This window comes from Sebastes umbrosus, chromosome 14 (assembly GCF_015220745.1).
Source record: "Sebastes umbrosus isolate fSebUmb1 chromosome 14, fSebUmb1.pri, whole genome shotgun sequence".
NCBI classification, from domain to species: Eukaryota; Metazoa; Chordata; class Actinopteri; order Perciformes; family Sebastidae; genus Sebastes; species Sebastes umbrosus.
Window position 1 is genome coordinate 7072266 of NC_051282.1, and position 23105 is coordinate 7095370.

Sequence of the window (23105 nt, forward strand, 5' to 3'; positions counted from 1 at the left end):
AAGCACAAAAAGCAGATTTTTTTTCATAAAAAAATCTGACGATCTCTTCACAAAATGGTTTCAGTACATCTGAATCTCAAACCAAAAGCACATAATAGGCCTTTACAAGTGTGTAGTGTATGGGCCACGTGCTCAGGAGCCCATCTCCCAACAAAAAAAAGCTCAGAAATAATAGAAACCCTCTTCAATACTGTAAGCCTCACAAGAGGGCCAAACCTTTCAAATTCAGACAAGAGGTAGCACAGTTCTAGGTAGCGCACATATTAAACAACCGTGTTAATAAACACTTCATTGGGCCTTTCATCAATTCACACCATATAAAGTTGTGTTCCTTTATGCCGCTCTCTCTCTCTCTAAATAACAAATGGGTGCTGAGCTTTAACAAATTAATCTAGTCTGTAGATGAGAGGGAGTTGGTACATGATGAATCACACCGCCACCCACAAAGCAGCAGACGCACACAAAAGGGTGCACGCAGAACATAAACACACACAAAGAGCAATGGGGTGTCCTTGGGGAGTGGGCCAACATGACTGTTGTGGCTTTCATTCAATAGATGACTCAGTCCTCCTGAAAACGTGGTCACACGTATTTATTCGTTTCCTGATAACTAAATTGATTGTGTTATTTAAATTACCTTTAAAAAACAGGGTTAATCAACTGTACAAATGTCTCGGGTGTAGATGAGATAGGTGGCGGTGATCTTTTGTTGAGAATACAGACAGATAAAATTGTCTAATCTTTTGAGGATTATGTAGGTGCATGAGGGTTGATTGATATTGGTGACAATCCGTGTTACCGAAAATCCCTTTTTCTGAGTCATCTACAGGGCTCGAACATGGTGGTTAGCCTTTCGAGTGATAGACCTGAAAGCTGTTAGACTTAAACTTGCCAAGATTGCGACACTGACTGGAAGAGTGAGGAGGCAATTCATCCAACCGATGTGGAGCTTTAAAGCCAGGGCTTGCTAGGTTAGTGAGTAAGTGAGTGAGTGAGTAAGTGAGAGAATGAGTAAGTGAGTGAATGTGTGTGTGTGAGGCACTAGCGTCAGCAGCATTCTGATCTTAATATGCTGAAGAACTGAAGTAATCAATCTGCTTATTATCCACCTTAAAGCTTCCAGAGAAGCAATATGCTTCAATTAGTGGCCACTTACAAATGTTTAGAGGTGAACTGGTCTCACATTACAAGATCCTTAATGCATAACAAGTGTTGCAATGTGAGGTTTTTCATGTTGTCTGCCCCATATGGTGAGAACATCCAAGCCCGTATAGGACACTCAATATGTGTGTCTGTAAATGTGTAAACACTAGGGTTTTAACTACCTTTAAATACTAGCTACCATGTTTTGTTAACTTCATAATGTTATCTGTACTCTGTAAGTGGGCGAACATGTCTAAAATGCATACTTTGTCTTAAAGGTGCCAACTGCGAGATTGGGAGCATTTCTGTTGTCTCCACACGGCTCTCAACATGGCGACGGCTGAGCCGGGGGCTCGTAGTTAACAGTGCTAACGGCGCTAACGGTGGAAACAACGGCAAAAGTGCTGACAGTGGTAACTGTGTTAACCTGGGGAGAACCAGAGGGTGAGGGCTACGCTTCCGTGACAACGACGTCAGTCGGGACGACGTTATCAGCTGTAATCGCCGTATGAGAGCAGTGCAGAGCAGTGCAGAGCGGCGGCCATTAGCGAGTTCTGTGGGGCACGCTCACATACACAAACATGTACTAAAACAAACGCGTCGCCGGCCGACTATGTCAACAAAGTAGAGAGAAGCTCTGATTACAACACACACAGAGGGAGAGTGACTTCGTTCTCTGCTCAGGTAAACATTACTCCTCTATATCTTTACATAGCAAATAGTTGTTTGCTGCTATATCAGTGCTTTGGATATCGTAAAGAGCACCTTTAAATTGTTTTCAGCTGCCACAACTGCAACCACTGGTTTCTCCAACAAATACACAAGGACCGATTTCATCTGGCTCTAGTCTGACAGAGCTGTACCCAATTTTCACCAGAAAGTTCTCCTGTAAACAAAGTTGGACTGATCGCCTTATATACAATAAACACAAGCCTGCAGACACAGACACAATGACACTAGGCTGCAACTAAGGAATATTTTCCCAAAGTCCAACATAACATATTGAAATTGCTTTTTTTTAATCCAACCAACACTCCTAAATTCTAGACATATTCAGTTTATGATAATATATGACAAAGAAAACCACCAGCTCCTTACATTTGAGAACCTGGAACCAATTCATGTTTGGAATTTTTGTGTGAAAAATCACTTCAGTTATTATGTAATAATAATGGGTCGACTAATTGTTTCAGCTCTATAAATGACACAAACACATCCAATAAAAATGTATAGATCCCAGTGCTTTCCTCTCATCATTACAGGAAGCAGAATTAACATGATAGATGCTTGGTTCAAATTCATCACTTGACCATGCTTCACCTACACACCTACGCTGATCATCCACAATTATGGTAAATGAACACCAAGATGAGTCATTATCTTATATAAACTTCATTTTTTTTTTTTTCGTGATTATTGTCAAGGTAGAATTGAAATTCAGCTCCTTTCCTTGTTTCCAGTTGTCACTCCATCTAAAGTCTATTCAGACACAGAAGCATTGTTCTTCTGTCACAAAAGGCTGTGATGCAATATTATTCTCAAGGCTCCCTGAATGCAGAGGGTGGCGCTGACAGCTTTCATCTGTAAATCACTCTGAGGCTCAGCTCTTCTTGCTTACAAGAAGCTGAAGACAGCAGTGCTTCACTCTCTGGTTTGTGGTGGGAAACATCAAATATGCACAAATGGGAAAAAGAAAACACATTACTGACAACATCCCCGTCTCATTTACGCTTTGATCAGGAGCAAACAGCGGCTTCGACTCAGACTCTAGCAAATGCTATACTGTAGCACAATACAATATGTGGAAAATCACACACACAGGAACAAACATGTAAGAACAGGATAAATCCACCACTGCTAGTATTCACTGCTTCTTAATCAAATTATGAACTAAATGTGGATAGCTTTCCCTTCACTGGAGAATATGTACAAACGTATGAAAATACATCATTATTTCCCTTTGGTATACTGGATTTGTAATTATTAGTCTTGTCAGGCCACAGAAAATTGGAGACCATTTATGAGTTTCTTTGGTATCAACCAAATCCAAAAACCTTTTATTATCACAATGACCAAAATGTCAATGCCATAGATAGACTGTATATAAGAAGTGGACATATCACCGTGACATCCCCCATTGGTTTGTGGACTGCTTGAAGCTTGAAGATTTGAAGCCTTGAGTTCAGCATTTTGGCCGTCACCATGTTGTTTTTTTGCAACCAGAAGTGATACGAGAGGATGGAGCTAAGTACAGATTTCACACACACTGGACGAGAGAGAGTTGACAGACAAGACGATGGCGGAGGATTTGGTGTCAAAGCAAAAAGCAAATCGCCTATTTGGTAATACTTCGGATTTAACCCAATGCTATAAGGGAACCATAACGTTAATAAGGCAATCGGCGTGTGGAGGACGGAGCGGTCACAGCTGGTGTGCGCAGTGGAGCAGCGGCTCCAGGTGGAAACCTGCAGCCTTGCAGCGGAACCTCTACCGGAGAGACCAGACACACAGCCATCCGACGTTAAAGATCAAAGTAAGCGCTCTACAGATATTGAGCGCCGTCTTTTTTTGTAAAATGTCCGGTGTAATCGGTAACACCAGTGTTGTCACGAGTTTATGAACTGGTGGGAAAATTTCCTCACCGTCAAATCCCTAGTTCTAAGACGAAACCACAGACGACACCCAGACCGGACAACGCCGTGGTAGCGACCTGTCAATCCCAAGGTAGCCCCGCCCTAAAGCATCCCCTGCTTTATGGTCTATTTGACTCTAAATGGGACCATAATTTACTAACTGAACATCATGCTGTATCGAAGAAGACTTGAAACCAGCGATTGAGACCATAAACTCATGTTTACAATGTTTACTGAGGTAATAAATCAAGTGAGAAGTAGGCTCATTTTCTCATAGACGTCTATACAATCAGACTTCTTTTTGCAACCAGAGGAGTCGCCCCCTGTCACTTGTACTATTACATGACCTTTCAGTCAATAAACCTTCATGAAGAAAACTTAAAACAAGACTAGAAGAATGTTTTATAAATGAGACACTTTTCTTATTTTACTCCCAAAATCACCATCTGTCCCTGTTGTACATCTAAAAATCGGAGTCGCTAATTACACAGACAATCAGAAGATCCAGCCTTAATGCCATTAGCACGTCTGAGATCAAGCAGTCAAAGCAGATGCCACAAGAGAGCAGCAGGATCAGTGGATCTGTCAGAAAATCTGGGATTCAACGGAAACCCTCTTCTCTCTTTCGCTCGGCTTTAAATCTTTATCCATTCCTCAAAACCTGTCATCCTCCACCGCATTCCTGCACCGGAGCTTCTTTTAATAACCACCCTCTTTATCTCTGTCTCATGTTTCTCCCTGCCTCCATGCTGCACACATGACTCACCTCTAATGATACCTGCGATGTGTAGAAATATAACAGAGTATTGTATCTGGGCCAATTATCTGAGTTGGTAGGTGGAGGAGAATGGGCATTCCAAGTAAGAGGCTGGCTGGAGCTATTCTCCCCACATAGTTAGCAATGTATTGATTGGTGGAATAGCACACTGGTAGAGCGGCACAGTGCGGTGGGAGAGAACATGAGAGGGCCAGCAATTCAATAAAGACGCATTAAGTTCACTCTCAATGTTTACTGCACAATGGTATGGACATTTTTTCGGGATGGGGTCACTAAGGGGCTGTTTGATGTTAATTGAGCTACAGCTCACAGCGTGATTAACAAGTTTATAGGAAATCGGTGGAGTATTGAAAATGGGGGGCTGAAACTAGGCCGAGCAATTAACTAACCAAACAAATAATAAACCACACCAGACAGAGCTCGAGCACATGGCAACCATATAAGGACATGGAAAAGAAAAACAACACCAAGAGGTCTATATGACAGGTCTGACTGACAGTCTTATTATGGCAAATCCAATTCACAGGACGCTTAGGCTAACAGGTGAGGGTTGAAGTCCGGATGCTCAATCAATGTTACTCTAAGTGCGTTTTTATTTCCCTCTACGGCAGCTCTCATGTATAGTACACTGAGCTGTGCTTCCTTCTGCCTCCTGTCCCAGCCTCACCCTGCTGACCCTCATTATAACAGTGCCCACGACCACCACTGTGTATAATTGAACCCTGGTCCTGCTAATTTGTGCCGCAGGAGTGAAAACCCATGAATCACCTTTGCTCTGCTCTTTATATCGGAAAGCTCAACCCACTGGCTCGGAGGCACAACTCAGTCTTCAGACCGCAGAGGAAGTTCGAGAGGGTTGAAAGAAAGAGGAGAGCACTTCATAATATGCCGTTTTGTTGCATGAATCAGTATCAATAAAATACTTGAGTAGATATAGTGGAAGAAAACAAGACTATGAGCAACAACTGGGCATTTAAGAAGAGAGCATTTTTGTAAATACTGGGTACCTACGGGGCACAGTACTGGGACTGAAATACATCCATAATCTACTTCTCCTTTCCTCCCTTGTTCCAAAAGTCTTCTTTTCTTCCACTGTATCAATATTTAAGTACCAACAGGAACCACTGACAACTTTACTGCTACCTGATTCATATAATGGAATTACACTGCATTATGAAGAGTTACCAAAAAGAGAAGTGAATGTTGTGAAAACATCCATAAAAGCTTGTTCAATTTTTAATATATTAAAAGGTGCTATATGTGAGATTGGGAGCATTTCTATTGCCTCTGCAGGGCTATCAAACATGCGAGGGTTAATCGTAGCTAATGGTGCTAACAGCGCTAACAGTGAAAACAATGGCAAAAGTGCCGACAGAGCTAACAGTGTTTACCTGAGAGGGATCTGGAGGTTGGGCGCTACGCTTCTGCAACGGCGCCGTCTGTCGGAGTGCCGCTATCAGCTGTAACCGTCGTATGGGAGCAGTGCAGAGCGGCGTCCATGAGCTAGCCAGTGGGGCACGCTCACATGCAGGAACATGCGCTAAAAGCACACGCAGCCTGCCCGGCGATGTTAACAAAACACAGAGAAGCTCTGATTGTAACACACACAGAGGGAGAGAGACTTCATTCTCTGCTCAGGTAGACATTACTCCTCTATATCTTTACATAGCAAATACATGTTTGCTGCTATATATTAATGCTCTGGATATTGTATAGAGCACCTTTAAGGTTATTATTAAACGGTCAAGGAGCTGACAGTCTTCAAAGCTTAGAGTGAAAAATATCTTGTTTCATTAACGTTAACTCATCACAGTACACCTGAACAGGCAATTACAGCACATTTAATTTTCCTTATTTGCTGTTTTATGAGATACTTTGAATGGATGAGAAAACCAAAGCAGAGACAAATAGTCTTTGGACAAACAATTTACATTATAGAGCCCAAAATTAGCTTTCAGTTTGAATTACAAATGGGCAAAACTGGAGGCCAAATTACCCATTAAAGTCAAATCAAAAGCAACATTTTGTCGACTTTGTAGTAGCAAATTGCAATCTGCTGGTGTAATCACTTGAAGAAGCAATGTCTTGTATAAGAAACGCTTGCGATACTGTTTCCCTGCAATGCGCCCAGATGTGTTTGAATCATACTGTGTACAGCCTGGTGTCTTCTTCACAACAAAACATGACAGTAGCAGCATGTACTGTAATTGATTCAATAAGGAGTAGACACGTGTACTGCAGGAATCCTCTGTTCCAGTTAACAGCAAACAACCGTTATGAAAGTGTTATTTTTATATCTGACTGCAGGGATCTGAAGAGGTTCCGTGTCACAGCAATATGTGGCTCGTGGTTATCAAACATGGCAGGTAAACAAAACGCTGCGGTACAACCCCAACACAACCCAACCGAGAGATAATTGAGAAACGCCGCCTGACTCACGTGTCGCTGTAGAGTCGCATCCTTCAGCATCCGGCAGGACCTCCCAGGCCTCTGGAAAAGTATTCAAACAGAAATTACATTTTAGTGGTGCAGCAGCCCCCGGGAGCGTGTGAATGAAATTCTGCACATATATCCAGCACTCACCTAAGGCGAAATACTGTAATGAATTTTTATTGCTGCACAGGCAATGAACACTGAATTGAGAGAAGATGCAAGCAGTTAAAAAAACCTAATGGATAATTTCCTAGTGTGCCATAGAAGTGGGAAAGGTGAAAGAGGGGGTAGTCCGGCTTAAATGATCACAGGATGGAAGAACCATGAAAGGATCACATCATAGGTGCAATCGGGCTCCCCTGTCAAGTGATGTAACTTTGCAAACAATTAAATAAGACGTAGACGTCTAGTATATGGCTTGACAGACATTCATTTAACAGGTAATTGAATTTTAACACTATAAAGTCTTCCTCTGTGTCTCTAATGAGTCTGAGATAGAAAATCCCTTTCTTGGCTTAGGTTCAAGGCCTCAGATTCTTTAGTTACACCTTTCCCCTGCTGAATAATCCCGTCTCAGGTTGGAAGCTTTGATCCACGGACAGAAAGGGAATCTAAATTCAGATGTAAGAAAGTATTTGATCCGGATGGGGTGACTTCCTGATTGCAGCCGACACAACGGTAGACCTGATCACATAGAAGCAGGAGGTGGAACAAAGGGCTATCAACTTATGACACCGTCTGAAACAGTCACCTTACAAGGCATCGTACAAGTTATGTGTTAGAGAGACCAGAGAGCTTGATCTAAAATACAATTATCCTTTTAACGGCATGTCGTCAGAGTTTACAGGGGTCTTTACTCCATCAGCTCTAAAAAGTGAACGGACAGGCTTAAGGTCATCCTCTTACTCTCTGTCTCACCCTCTTTCTCTCTCTTGCATGTACTTTAAATAATACAACATAGCATAATTCATCAGTTCAAATTAAGGTCATCCACTTACACTGCTCTAAATCAAAGAAATGTTTTAAGCAAATGCAAAAAAAACTCTTCTGGCCTTATAAATAACTAAAACCAGTTTAAATTAATTTTAAAGCTTTAATTTGTATTGTTTTGCAATTAATGTAGCATTCATGTACCCCATCTGTATGGTGCCATGTGGTAACACAGCTGCATGGTGGGAAATCTTCTCTATCTACTGCCATTAAAAAAAGGTTGATCAGGTTGACAGATCTGGTGGGAAACCTCCAGTTCTGAAAAGTGAGGTCAAAGTGCCTTTAAGTGCCTTAAACTTGCATTCTTTCCAATAGCCAGCAGGGGGCGACTCCTCTGGTTGCAAAAAGTAGTCCGATTGTATAGAAGTCTATGAGAAAATGAGCCTACATCTCACTTATATTTATTACCTCAGTAAACATTGTAAACATGAGTTTATGGTCTCAATCGCTAGTTTCAAGTCTTCTTCAATACAGCATGATGTTCATTTAGTAAATTATGGTCCCATTTAGAGTCAAATGGACCATAAAGCAGGGGATGCTTTAGGGTGTGGCTACTTTGTGATTGACAGGTCGCTACCACGGCGTTGTCTGGTCTGGGAGTTGTCCGTGTTTTCGTCTTACAACTTTAACCCTTTCACAGTGTGTTTTCAGTTCATGAAAGTTAATTATAACATTTTGGCTGCCTACAAAAGTCTTATTCAGCATTCGGTTGTACTTAGCTCCACCCTCTCGTGTCACTTCTGGTTGCAAAAAACCAAGATGTGACGGACAAAAACTAAGACAACGACTGCCAAAATGCTGAACTCGAGGCTTCAAAACTGCAGTCCACAAACCAATGGGTGACGTCACGGTGACTACGTCCACTTCTTACAGTATATACAATATATGGTCAGATCGCACCGGTCTTGGTTGACAGTGCCAGTCTAGTAAATAACATATTAGCGTTCAAGTTTCAATCTGTACTGTATCTGGATACCAACAGCAACAAGATGGGACACCTAACAAGCTCATCTCCATCATCTTTGCATTAATTCAAGGGTTGCAACATATGGAAAGTTCTAATCCAGATTTACACCACATTAAAAGTTGTAGATTCAAAAAATAGTGATGGCAAAAATGGCAAGTAAAACACATTGTACTATGATTATAAATTCAAATGGTGCTTGTACATGAATAAAAAATGTGGAAAACGTATTTAAAATCTTAAATGGCTGAATGGCCTCTCTTCTTTCTTCCCTTCTTTAATATTTACAACATTAAAACATTTGCAAACCAATAGTCATAAAACACTTCTTGTCTTTCTACATAATGAATGAGATGCATCCCGAGAATTTAGCCGACAGCCATTTCCACTTCATTTTATCTTTCTGCTGTTCGGATGACACTACTGAATAAGACATAAACAACAACAGATGCAAAACTCTGCAGGATACCTTGTATAATCGTATGACACGGGTCCAACTATACAAACAAAAGCGCCTCCTCCACATATGGCGACTGCCACATACACCCACACGAACAAAACTGTGTCTGATAGGAGTTAGGAGCTGAGTCAAGGTAAATCATATACACATTGCCAACAAGTAAACATTTTCTGCCCACTGCTTACACTCACCAGCATGCTGTATTTACTGTAGGGCCTAAATAACATGCAGTATGTTTTCAATGTGTTCAGCAGTCCGTCCATTCATTTTCTTGATGCTTGTTCATATCGGTGTTGTTGTGGCAACGGCACGAAGAGCAGCCTAAACATGCATTTTTTGTTAACATTCAAGCATCCAAAGCAGATATGGCCATGAGGTATTTTTGTTATTAATAATAATAATAATAATAACTTGGATTTATATAGCGCATTTCAAGAAACCCATGGGCGCTTAGCATAGACATAGTAGACACAACATACAGAACATAACAGTAGCTAGAGAGGCCGTAGGCCTTGTTGAAGAGGTGGGGAGAGAATTCCAGAGGGTGGGGGCTGTCACACTGAAAGCTCTGTCTCCAAAAGTTCGCAGGATTGTGTGGGGGATGGAGAGCTGACCCGTTCCTGAGGATCTCAGCTTCCAGGACTGTGTGTAAGGGTGGAGGAGGTCAGATATGTACTGAGGAGCCAGGGCATTGAGGGATTTGTAGGTGATGCGGGACTTGACCGGGAGCCAATGGACGTGGATGAGGGTGGGGGTGATGTATTAAGACCCTAAACTACCTCAACTGGTTGTAAAAAGCAAATAGGGAGCATATCCTCCTATTTTCCAATACAGTGATACATTTGTGATGTTTGAGTCACATATCCAGAGTCTTTGTGTATTACAGAAAAGAAAAGAGGACAACCAAAAACATCAGACCAGCAATACATCATCCAGAGTAGGCTCGCATGACTGCGCCCCCTTTTGGATGAAAACAATCCCGCGTCCCTCATAGACGGTAACAGTGTAAAAAGAAGAAGTTAAAACATGTCTCCAAACTTCTACTTTAAACAAACCAAATAGTAATAACGCTATGCCTAAGACTTGCTGTGTAGTTGGTTGTACCAACAATAAATCCAAAAACGCTGATCTCCAGTTTGTTCCCCTGCCGTGTCCTAACAAAGATATAATAGAGGGGCTTAATGGCTCCAAGCTATAGACCAGACCAGCGTTGCGTTACCGCCGAGGCTGCACTTCCCGTATGGGGAAAAAAGAAACTTGCTGTCATATGAGAGAAAATAACAAAAAGCTGTTGTGTAGCGGGTTAATCAAGGTTTTCACATTGACATTTGAGGTACATACGATATGCTAATATTCAGTGTCAGTGTGGTAAATCAAACAAAACAGTCATACATTAACGTTATAGCAGCATCCTTCTGTCGTCTCCAACTAAATCTCAGCCTATAGATCAAACAGTTGGCTATTAACAGGTTGGTTATTTACAGACATCACTTAGCCTAACGTGATTCAATCAAATATGTATAGATGTCTGGATAAGCAATGTCCGGCCACTGTGTTGGACGGGGGGGAGACTGAAGGGACATGATGGCGATCAACCTTAATTTATTAAGGTATCGTGAATGCTCAGGTTCAGGCGAGGTTGCAAAATAATTATTAGACATGTGTATAAAACATTTTTGCGATTTTGCAAAGACCCGTTTGTGCCGGTCTGATGTATAGAGGAGAAGACTTAGACTAATTGACTGCCACTGTACTAAAATGTCAGGATACTTACTTCACTGTATTTTATTTACAAGGTCACGCCTCACAGCTCTCTGACACATGGAATCTTTACAAGCCGGGTTTAATGCACTTTAATGCACTTATAACCCTGCCAGCTCTCTCTAACATTACTTCATTGGGAAAAGAAGTTAAATTGACATACCCGCAGTGTCTTTATAGGTTCTGGATGTGGCCTCCACATTTAACTGCGAATTGCCTTACATGAAGAGGCCATAAATCGTGTGGGTGTACGAGGTAATAATGGGCTCCTTTAATGAACATGAGGTGTAGGATATTTCAGTATTTTAATAACAGGTAGTTTGGGATATTTTGAATAGTGTCAGGGTCTTTTGATCTTGAGAAATACATTGTAATATCATCTAAGGCCACAAGTACGTCAGTCATCGGAGAAGCTGTCCGGGGTGGGATTGCTGCCAACAGGCTGCGGTTTGAAACTGTCCAACCTGTTTTATCACCAGATTTTATCACAATGAATCAATCATCAGGCCTGTGCTTTTTGTTTCCCACAAGTTCATCACATCTACTTTCGTTGCAATCTGCTGGCTTGAGAGTTGATACTTCAAATACTTTTTACACATTTAATACAACAAGTCTGCAGTTTAATCATTTCCCATTTCATGTGAAGGCTTTTATGTTTATATGAGATCAAAATAAATGTTGCCAATAAAAGTCGAGATGCATCCTTTGACACAGACAAATTTCCATCCAACTGGCTTTAGTTGTTTGCCTTATCCGGCCCAATAAGAGTCTGCTTTTGACAATCAAAGACCTCTAAATTCATTGCGTTGTCTACTCTGTATTGAAGTGCTAATGATCCACAGAACAAAGACTTACACTATATTTCAGCACAGACTGGATCTGGATGTGACGATGCCAAAGCAAGTGGCACAAATTGGCTCTCACACTCCGGCTTTCATCCTCATAGGATTGTGTGTCTTCACGCAACAAGTAAGTAATAGGCTTAACAGATCACAGCTGAAAGATCCTTGGTCCTGAGCCTAAGCCAGTCTTGAAGGCAATTACAATCACAATACCTTCGCACCACACGGGAGGAGGACGGACGAGAGAGAGGAGATGAGCCTTCATCGTTGTCACACATTCATGTGACTCCGGTGAGGGAAGATTGTTCATTTCAATATCCAAACAAGGAATTGAAAAGGCGACAAACATGGCTAACACATCAGCCTATAGTCATTTTGGCCCTGACAGGTGATGAGTTTCCCTCAGGCACATACAATAGGCAGACCTGTCAAGATCCATATCTCATCTCTGCTGCCTGTCAAAGCCATTTTCCCCCAACTACGGGCAAGACAGTCAGAAACATTTTCTACATCTGCAAACCTGTCCCTACAGTTTAGAAATGTAAAACTGACACTTAAACTTGCAGCAGCTCAGTATACTGGGAGACAACGAGTAAAAGTTGGGACATTCAGGGTTCGCTTAAAGGAATAGTTTGATATTTTGGGAAATACGCTTCTTTGTTTTCCTGCAGGGAGATCGATACCACTCTCATGTCTGTACAATAGATACGTAGCTGGAGCCAGCAGTTGGTTAGCTTAGCTTAGCATAAGGACTATTTCTTGGCTCTGAGCAGTTGCCAGGCAACCAGCAGACAAGGCTTATTGAAGGAGGCTGGGTCACACGTCATCAACGCGTCATATCTTTGGGGGTACAGCATATGCGCATATAACATAATGCAATAAATGCAAAGGCATAATGACAGAGGAAAAAGATGAGGTCGTTGGGAATATCAACACTTTCCTCAGACATATTATAAAATTACGAAGAATTACAATATATTCACTTATTGCGTACCGAAAAATTTACTTCCCATGGCCTCCGCTATTTCTGACAACGTCAACAAACACATCACAACTTGTGAACTCTTTCGAGCTTTCAGAAACTTTCCACTTAGAGGTCGTGAATACCACATGAGGGGGTTCATATGGACTCTTCTCGCGAACATGGTAAACACGATCCCATTTGAAGGCACCAATAAAATGGTGAAAATTGCTTTTACAGTAGACTTTTTGGTTTTTGTATGAATTTAACAAACAAAATATAACATGTTATAACATTAGGGATCTTTAAAAGATGGATTTTGATACCTTTGGACAGAGCCAGGCTAGTGGTTTCCCCCTGTGTCTTTGTGGTAAGCTAAGCTAACCAGCTGCTGGCTGTATCCTTACATTTAACGGACAGATATGACAGTGGTATCTTCTTGAGTTGCTGCAAAAAAGCACATGAGCGTATTCCCTTAAATGTCCATAGTATGTGCTTGGATTCAAATTATAATAACATGGGCCGCACCTTAATTGTCACTAAACTAAAACAGGTGTGAAAATAGCACATACGGTGGCAATATATGGTGTTTTTCTACATACAGCTAACATCGACAGAGCATCCCTGCTACAGAGGCTCCCTGATTTCTTCATAACTTGAGCCACAGGGAGTTACAGCCACAGTGTGTGCCAGTTTGGACCAATCAGCCATCCTGTCTCCTCCAGCAGCTCTAATGTTCTGCAATCAGACTCAAAATGATAATGAACTTACTGTCATCAGAGAATAGGTGTCCCTCTATGCTGAGAATAGTTTATTTTTAATTTACACAGCGCAATGAAGCAGGTAGTTCAAACAAGCCAAGAAGACAGAAGCTACAAGCAGACTGAGTGGTGTAGTGCCAGCATGCATCTAGGGATCGCTTATGGGCCCGGCTTACAGTAACTACCTCATAATGTTAGAGAGAGACAGAAAGGAAGAGCAGCGGATAGCGTTGCCAGAAAGCATTTTCCGCACACTGTTTGGCTGTGTTTCATCTGCTCTTGTTCTCTGCTTCACTGCATCTGTAAAGGATCGTCTAAAACAACAAGAGGCACAGGCCAGACTTGTTCTGAGTAGTGGGTATCATTCTGTCTAAGTCACTTTTAAATGCTGGATACTCCGGAACTTTACCAAATTAAGTACCTCTGCCTTTGTATAAGTCAATTTTAGAGATTAAAAGGTTTGAGATCAAAAAATACCTTGATGCCCTGTGCAGAATATAAAGTTTGGTCTGGAAAACATCAGTAAATAGTGCAAAAATGCCAAACACTCTCTAGTTCCAGCTTCTCAGTTTCACACATTTGATGTTTTTCTTCATCTTTCCTTCATCTTATTCAATAATAAGCTGAAAATTGTAAAGATGTGAAGTACTGCTTAGCAAGCACCTTGAGTCTTTAATTGTGATGGGCATCTTTCACTGTTTTATGACATATTATGGACTAAATGATTAATCGAGAAAATAATCTGCAGTAGTATCGATTATTTTAGTAATCAAGTATTCTACCGATTATTCCATCGATTAATCGAGTACTCTGACAAGAAATATTTACTTTAAAAAAGGTATACATTCAACCTAAAACTATAAGGCATACATTTAAATAATAATAATATTACATAAACATTACCTTTAAGCTGTGCAATTTAACTTTCAGAACTACAAGCTTTTACTGTCTTCATGGAAAGATTTGTGCCATTTTCTGGCAAAACTTAACTAACTTAGGGACATCATAACTAGCCACCATATTAATTAGCCTTTACATATAACCATAATTAACGTACACTCTTTACTAGCCTTCATTTCAACTATCATATTGATTTACATTAAATGCTAATGTTACCTTGTGTGACACAGGGTAACATTAACATTGGCTCCGTGGACTGCATGCGTAGACTGGATGCTTTCTTCTGCATTAAAGCATTAATGTTGTGCTATTGTGGAAGGCTAGTTCAGTTTAACAATACACACACTGTTCAGAGTTTTAATTTTGTTTCAGCTTGAAATGATCCCAAACTTTGGACACTTTCTGTTGTTTTCTTTAGCCCTCAAGTTGTCTTCAAATTATTTGTTTTGTTCAACAATCAATCCAATACTTAAAAGATATTTGATTTAGTATTCCATCAGAAAGAAAATCAGCAAATAGTTCCATTTGAGAAACTTGGACGAGAGCATGTTTAGCACTTTTGTGTGAAAAAAACTATTTTACTTAATTTTCTGTTAACTGACTAGGTCCAACTGAATAATCCACCAACTGTTTCAGCTCTAATAAACTGGCAAAAACAAGTCTGCACAATGATCATGTTATAAGATGACAATAAAATATGATATTGTGATAATAATGATAGTAAAATAGTTCAGCCTGTCAGGGGATGTTGAAAAAGATGTTACAGATTCACCTTATAAAAGCTGAGGAACAGCGGTGAAAGAAAGAAAAATTGAGTGTAAAGCTGCCTGCAACTAACGATTATTTTCACTATCTGTTAATCTACTTATTAATTCTGTGATTACCGGCCACTGTGATGGCTTCAATTTGCTTGTTTTGTCCAACCAGCAGTCCAAAACCTAATATATTCAATGTATTATCATAAATGACAAAGAAAACAGCAAATCCTCACTACTGAGTGTTAAACAGAGCCATCAAGCAGGCAGGGTGATACTTCAGTTCTTGTGCTATGACATCTCCACCACTCAATTTGGCAGTGTTTTCCATCACTGAGTGTTCTTGGACATTCATTTAATCTCTTATTCACTTTCATTATCATTGCTTCTCTTAGCGCACCTCCTTAAGTGTTGAATGGGAAACACTAGTGTTTTTGTCTTTTGGACCTTTTGTGAGATCCTGCTTCTACCGCCCTCATCTCTAGATCTCGAGTAGCTCTTCAGGTTGATCTTTTTTCAGCTCTGTGTAACTTTGTGTTGTGTAACAGCAGCCTGCAATTCTCGTGATACCGTGCCTTATTTTGTCTCAAGGTTTCCTCTATCCCACCACCTTCGTCAAGTCTTGCAGGGTCTAGCTTGATTGGTAGTGCATGGAGTGAGTGACACAGAGGAATATTCCTTGTTCACATACCTGTCATCTCCTCTTTTGGCAGGATTGGCCTGGGGAGACTTTACACCTTCCTTCTGCTGACATAGGCAACACTTGGTCCAGTTGGTGTTCCTTGATTTACTTTTACCACCCTGTAAATGAGAAAATGTACATCAGAGGGCTATAAAATCAAAAAAATCCACTCCAGAAGAACTTTGAAAACATAGAAATTGACACCAAGATCATTCAAATTTACCAACTACTCACATTTCTATGAACATTTATCAAAAACAAAATCAACTTTGGGAGCTCAATTTGGCTGCCAGCTTGGATTTTCAAATGGCCAATTGGGCAAACTTGATCAGAAACCAAACACACGTCTTGCTTGAGTCATGATTTGCACGATTCCTCTCAAATATTAATATTATCCGCTCCACTACATTTAAGAAGCTAGGAACCTGATATTTTATGGCATTTTTGCTTGGAAAATGACTGTCTATTAGATATATTTTTCTATCGCAATATAGGCTAGGTCTATATTTCTTTCTTTCGTCTCTATAATTTTACTTGGAACTGTTATGTTCGTTTTGCTCTCAAGCTCTTAAAATGAGAAAATTACTCCGTACTTTTCATTTATCAAGTATTTAATTCACACAGGAGCATACAAAAATAGACTACCATGTGGCTACTTCATATATACTTTATATTTATTGAATTACCAGAAAACATGCTATATTGTGATATATATCGTTAAAGATATGAAATCATCTACATCGTGATAGAAGATTTTGGCCATATCTGCAAAGTGTGCATACATGGAGCGGTGGTGGTATGGAGATGCACCTCAGTAAACTCATCACTCCTCTACAGAGTTTGAATTGATGAAAAGGGACTAGCAGGCAAGATGGCAGCCAGTCTCATGAAAAGGCCAGGAGCTCTTCAAAATCTACATTTGCCTTGATCGTCCTGCTCTCTTCATCCCTAATCCTACCTTCACACCTTTATCTCACTCTCTCCACCTGTCTAGCTCTGTCTTTGCGCTCTCATGCTCGCTCTATTCTTTATTCAGTAGACACCCACATCATTCAAGTATAGGGGATTCCTGGCAGCCCCTCTGCCTGCCAATAAGGCAAACCTGTGTTCGTTGAGGGGTGGTGAGGCTTGGCAGGTAAGAGGAGTGAAGATGGATGCCTTAAAGGCCACCCTTAACTGTCTGCTGGCAGAAACAGTAGTCCAGGTAATCACTACAGATTTACTACTATGTAGAACCCATGATTACATCTAACCTGAGCTAATACTGAGAGACATGGACCAACAGGCAGGAGGAAGTTGTTATCTGTCACTGATAGACGTGGTAACACCAAGCCCCCAGGAAGTGCGCCGGTCGACGATCCGGACTTACGTAGTGTCCAAACGGCGATACTGCAACTTCCGTGTCAGTCACGTCATGCCGTTGGGCCCAAAAAGACTTTTCCCCATAGACTTACATTGGTAAAGAGACGTCTGTAACTCAGCGTATACATTTTTTTGAGGTGAATCAACACTCTAATAGCCCCTATTTAAAAAATTAAGTTTTTTAAGTTGTAAAATGCACTAATAGCCTGAATCCAGAGTTATTTCCCTTCCTCCATTCATGTGAATGAGATCGAGATCGAGACCGAGGCTGGAGCGCAAGCTGTGATGACGGCGTGACGTTGGGACCCCGTGACCGAGTCATGTGACCGAACAGACGCTACTGCGCATGTCCCAGGTGACCAAGATCCGCCAAGATCCGGGTACTTTTCCAGACGGAAGTCGAGCCATTTAGGCTTCATGCGCCAAATCCGCAACTCTCTCATAGGAATGAACGGGGCCCCGCCTGCAACGCTGGATCCAGTTCTTTTAATACATCCATGGGTAACATCCAGTGTGTCATTGTTCTAGTGACACCGTCAGTCACTCTTTATACAGCGGTTTAAAATATACAGCAATAGGCCTTTTTCACAGCAGATATATTGAGTCATCATAGCAGAAAAAAAACAGGTGTAATTGACACCTTTAAATGAGTGTCAGTGTGCCAGTAGACACACAGCACTGAAAATGGTAAAGCTAAATGGAGTGCAGCCCTCATTAATGTTATTAATCACACCTGTGCTTTTTCTACTATGACGTGTTAAAATGTCTGTCATGAAAAGTTTCACTCAAATCTTGAGCAAGATTGAAATATAATGGAAAACCTTTAGCTAAGCAATAACTAGGTTAACTTACTGTTAGCTCTCCTGGTTACAACAGTGGAACAGAAATCACACATTTCACAAGCATTGTACTATTTATGAAGCCTGATACAGTCACATTCTTCAGTTTGCATATAGACAGCTGTGTTTTCATTTTCATGACGGTATCTAACGTTAGCTAGTAACTAGTCTAGTTTAGCTAGTTGGCTAGTTTAGCCTGTTGTACACATCTAAATGATGGTTGACAGGTCGTCTCGTCTCCTTTGTGAAAAGGTTTAAAAATTAAAATAAATCTCAGCAGTACAATACAACCTAGCTAACGTTAGCTTCAGTTTAAATTAAAGCATTAAAGCATCGTGTTCAACTGATGAGTTCATTAGCTAGAGTTTTTATTAACCCCCCGCAGGTAGATACGGTAGTTATGATAACACTTACCACTGTTTTGAAGATGTTTCCAGATTCGTTAAATACTTTTATCCAGCTGAAACATATACAAATACCCGTTTCCTTGTTCGTCGTACAGTTTTATGAAGGTTTGACCCGTTTAGACTTCCAGAAGTACACTTCAACGTGGTGCACTGTGTGTACTCTGTGCTCACTTGAGTAGTGCGTACATTTCAGCGGGGTAGGGTCGTCTCAAATCGAATACTCTGCGGCGCACTGACCGGAAATGACGATTGCAACATTTGACCGCGGCTCGCTACCCGCGAAAATATCTTCTGAAAAAAAATGAAAGCAGAGTGGAAATTACGTTTCCAACGTCGTCGCCTACGCCTACGATGTGTCCTCCTGTTGGCTGAAAATGCACCTGTATGTTTACGTATTGTATTGTTTTATTCTGTTCTCTACGTATGTTTGAATAGTGGTCGTGGCTCCGCCCCTTCCGCTACGTAGCCAAGATGGCGACAGTTGAGTGTGCAAAGTGTCCAGCGTTCCACATTCAACGATCTGACCGTTCTGAGTACAACATCCGGGTACTTTGAGTGCACTGCATTTTGCCGTACTTCCCAGTGTGAACGCACTTATGCACTCAAAATAGTAAGTGTAAGTACAGAAGTACTCGGATTGGAACACACGTGAAAACCGGAAGTAGTCTTCTTCTTCTTCTTCTCCTCCTCCTCCTCCTCCTCTTCTTCTTCTTCTTCTTCTTTTTCTCTACTCCTCTTCTTTTTCATCTTGTTCTTCTTCAACTTCTTCTTCTCTTCTCCTCTTTTTCTTCTTCAACTTCTTCATCTTCTTCCTCTCATCCTCCTCCTCCTATTCTTCTTCTTCTTCTTCTTCTCCTCCTTCTCCTCATCCTCCTCTTTCTTCTTCTTCTTCTCCTCCTCCTCCTCATCCTCCTCTTCCTCTTCTTCTTCTTTTCCTCCTCATCATCCTCCTCCTCTTCTTCTGCTTCTTCTTCTCCTCCTCCTCCTCCTCCTCCTCTTCTTCTTCTCCTCCTCCTTCTCCTCCTCTTCTTCTTCTTCTCCTCCTCCTCTTCTTCTTCTCCTCCTTCTCCTCCTCTTCTTCTTCTCCTCCTCCTCCTCTTCTTCGCCAAAACTCATTTTATTATCATTTGCAAGTCAATGATCTTAATCAATCTTATCAATTAATTGAACACATCTTATTGTTGACTGATTAGACATATTGTCAGGCTGCCATCATCAGGTGAACACTGAACACTGAATAATCAAAGTTATTTGGAGTGTAACCTTTCAACAATGTTACTACTTTGTGTGTCTGCTGGCTTTTATAACTGCATTGACTTACACTTACTCACAATTATATATTTTAAAACCTCTCTTCAATTAATCAATATTGTGAAATTACCACAGCTACACTTCAGGTTTGGTATTCTGGATAAATGTGTGTTCCCCACTGTAACATTTAAGGAGGGCAGGCCCATAATGACCTGCACAGCTCAGCGCCCATTTAGAGTGAGAGAAATGGAAATGTCAACTATAGAAGTCAGAGGGAGCCAAGAAAACACAAGAGACATAAAACAAAAAGGTCTGATGTTGGGAAACCGATGAAAACAACATATGACTTTAACCAGAGCCTTGACAGTTTCTTTGCAAATGAGGGCAGTGCTCAGAAATTGGCCCCAAATTGAAGCTAGATTGATGGTCTCTCTTGTTGCGGAGAAAATCAATGTTAGAAGAAGATATGAGAGCTATGAAGCATCAGAGATAAACAGATGTGACTGTATCTATTTGTTTGTGGACATATTAATCAGGCCTAGCCTAGTAGTCGCCTGAATCAAGTCAGAAAATGAATTTCAACCCAGCCGATATGAGATTAGTTAAATAGACAGGTCCACAACTCAGATGGAGGAGGAGGCGTTACTGTGTTTCAGGTTGCACACATGACGGTGCTGCACATTTGCACATGCAAACAATACCGGACAAAGTTTCTCATCAGAGTGTGTGAAGCCTCGTAAAAATAATTCAGTGCACACTAATCCGGAGCTCTCCTTTTCAATTAGTGGGAAGGTCAGGATTGTCAGAAGGAAGCGGATGAAACACAGGCTCAGGTTTTAATGAAGATCCCCACTACAGTGAGGCTCTATAACCTTGTGTCTGATAAGATTCCATGATTGAAATCAGATTAGAAAACAACCACTTTCATGTAGGATTTGTTGCTTTTGACCCCTCGTGTTTTTAGGTGCTATTATCATTCAACCTTGGCAGCTGAGAAAGGGTATGTTGACATGGGAAAAGAGGTGCATGAGTCATTATTTTGCAAAACCCTGTCTACCTTTTTTTCCGTTTATGAAATGTAAATGAAAAAACAACCCCAGAAAATCAGCCCCATGTTGACTGCATGCCTCTGGTGTTATTGAGTAAAGATGAGTCATTACTGTGAACATATTCCCAGACAGTGAAGGCTGAAGGAATGTTTATGTCTGTAACAAGAAGTCTGAGGCTGTTCAGCAGCACATTACCAATGCAGTCCTCCTTCTTCGCCTGCTGTACTCACCAAAGAATTAAGAGATCTACCGTTCCCGGTTGCAGTACTATTCAACATTTTAAATTGACTGCTTCTCCAGACTCACATATCATCGGTCAGCCGGCAGTTTATGAGGCAGATTAAATCAAGAGAGCAGTTTCTTACAGGGATATATAGCTGGGAGTGAATCTTCAGGCCCGTTTCTTCTGAGACATATTCCACATTTGTGTGATGCTCAGTGCAACCAAAGGATAACAGAGATGAGATGTCAAACATGTTGCTCTATTCCTGACAGATTTCCTCATGAGTCACTTTTCTGGACAGCAGTGGAAATGTTGAGTCTAGACAGCCTATAATTTCTCTTTCATTATGGGTGATTAATAACAAAACTTTTTAGATTAGTAGACATGATTAGCAACACAATGGAATCCTTTAAATGCATTAAACTGACCTGTGCACAAAACACAGTTTCCTATTTCATTTGTCATAGAAACATGAGGCAAAATACATCCCATAAAAAAGACCCAGTGTCTCAACAGCATAGACATTTGTCACAAAAACTACAAAGATGGCCTCCTATTCCATGATTGATGCACAGCCATGTAAAGTTATTAGTAACTACGACTCTCATGAGATTAACTATACCAGAACATATCCACTTTGTTATGTCCAAACATCTATCCATCTTGTTTGAGGAAAAGGGTGGAAAACATACTCACTGGTCTATGTGAAGTGATATTTGTTGGATTGCCATGACATTTTCTACAGGCATTCATGGTCCTCAGAGTATCCTAATGACTCTGGTGACCCCATGACTTTTCCCTCTCGCGCCACAATGAGGTTCACATTTGTGGTTTTGAGTGAATTGTCTTGACATTTAGGATGGATTGCCATACAATTTGGTGCACATACTCATGATCCCCTCAATTGTAATAACTTTAGAACTTCATCAGATCAAAATGTCAAAGTTCATGCACACCAATGTGTCCAGTACATTGTTTTTTTGCACACAGCACAGCACACAGTGAAATTTACTCTCTGCATTTAACCCATCTGGGGCAGCTATTATATAACGCGAGCAGTTCTGGGGGTCCTGTGCCTTGCTCAAGGGCACCCTGGCAGTGCCCAGGAGGTGAACTGGCACCCCACGGGCCGAGCTACTGCCGCCCTGGCTGAATATTTCAGAAAAATCTGATTTTCCCTGTCGTAATTAGAACTTGGAAGTTGACGTGAACGCTATTTACAAGTCAGAAATTGCGATAACTGCAATCTGACATGCGGCCTGACAGAGCTGCTAGCATGGCTGTACACTCTTAAAGAGGACCTATTATGCGTTTGTGCCTTTGCTCTTTCCTTTAGTGCGTTATAATTTCTTTGTGCATGTAAAAGGTCTGCAAAGTTAAAAAGCCCAAAGTCCACGTCAAAGGGAGTTATTCTCCTCCACAGAAACACTGCTCCTGAACTACCTGAAACGCCTCGCTTTAAGTCCCGCCTTTTCTTCTGTAACTTGGTGATGTCACCAAGTAACACATTTGGCTGGTTTGGCACGCCCTAAAACAAAGCTCGTTAGAGTGGAGCTTGAGAGGAGTCTGAAGAGTTTGGTTTGGTTGACTAATCACAACAGAGTGGACCAGCTGACCAATCAGAGCAGACTGGAGAGGTGCTGCAGCACAGCCGGTATGAGAAAAATAAAGTGTTTTTTGACCATTAAAGCATGTAAACATGTTCTAGTAGAAACCCCAAATACAAGTATGCACCTGAAAATGAGCACAATAGGTCCTCTTTAACCTACACCGCACAGACACATTTTGTGAAGATCAACAGTTTTTGTTAAGACGGTGTGTTTTTAGACAAATTCTCTGATCAATAATAACTAATAGAACCATAAATCATCTGAACGCTTAGTGGCTGTAGGTCAGCTACCGTTTCTCCTT

The 23105-nt window shown here is 41.1% G+C and overlaps 1 protein-coding gene and 1 long non-coding RNA gene across 5 annotated transcripts in view; one reads left to right on the plus strand and one right to left on the minus strand.

Moving 5' to 3' along the window:
• Positions 1–18886, minus strand: part of pecam1 (platelet/endothelial cell adhesion molecule 1) — a 192714-nt gene extending 173828 nt beyond the window's left edge. For 3 of the 4 annotated variants that reach the window (XM_037793416.1, XM_037793415.1, XM_037793414.1), the window contains exons 1-3: positions 18843–18886; positions 18679–18724; positions 16073–16182 (exon numbers count right to left, since the gene is read on the minus strand). In XM_037793416.1, coding sequence (XP_037649344.1) covers positions 16073–16182; positions 18679–18724; positions 18843–18859 — 173 coding nt within the window. In that variant the 5' untranslated portion in view covers positions 18860–18886. Of the gene's footprint in view, positions 1–6993; positions 7045–16072; positions 16183–18678 lie in introns of all 4 variants that reach the window. The other variant, XM_037793417.1, reaches the window with a different exon arrangement.
• LOC119502437 lies at positions 1214–6231 on the plus strand. The gene is made up of 3 exons (XR_005210072.1): positions 1214–1224; positions 4699–4705; positions 6062–6231. It is a non-coding gene; the product is annotated as an uncharacterized LOC119502437 (long non-coding RNA).
• Positions 18887–23105: the final 4219 nt, after the last annotated feature.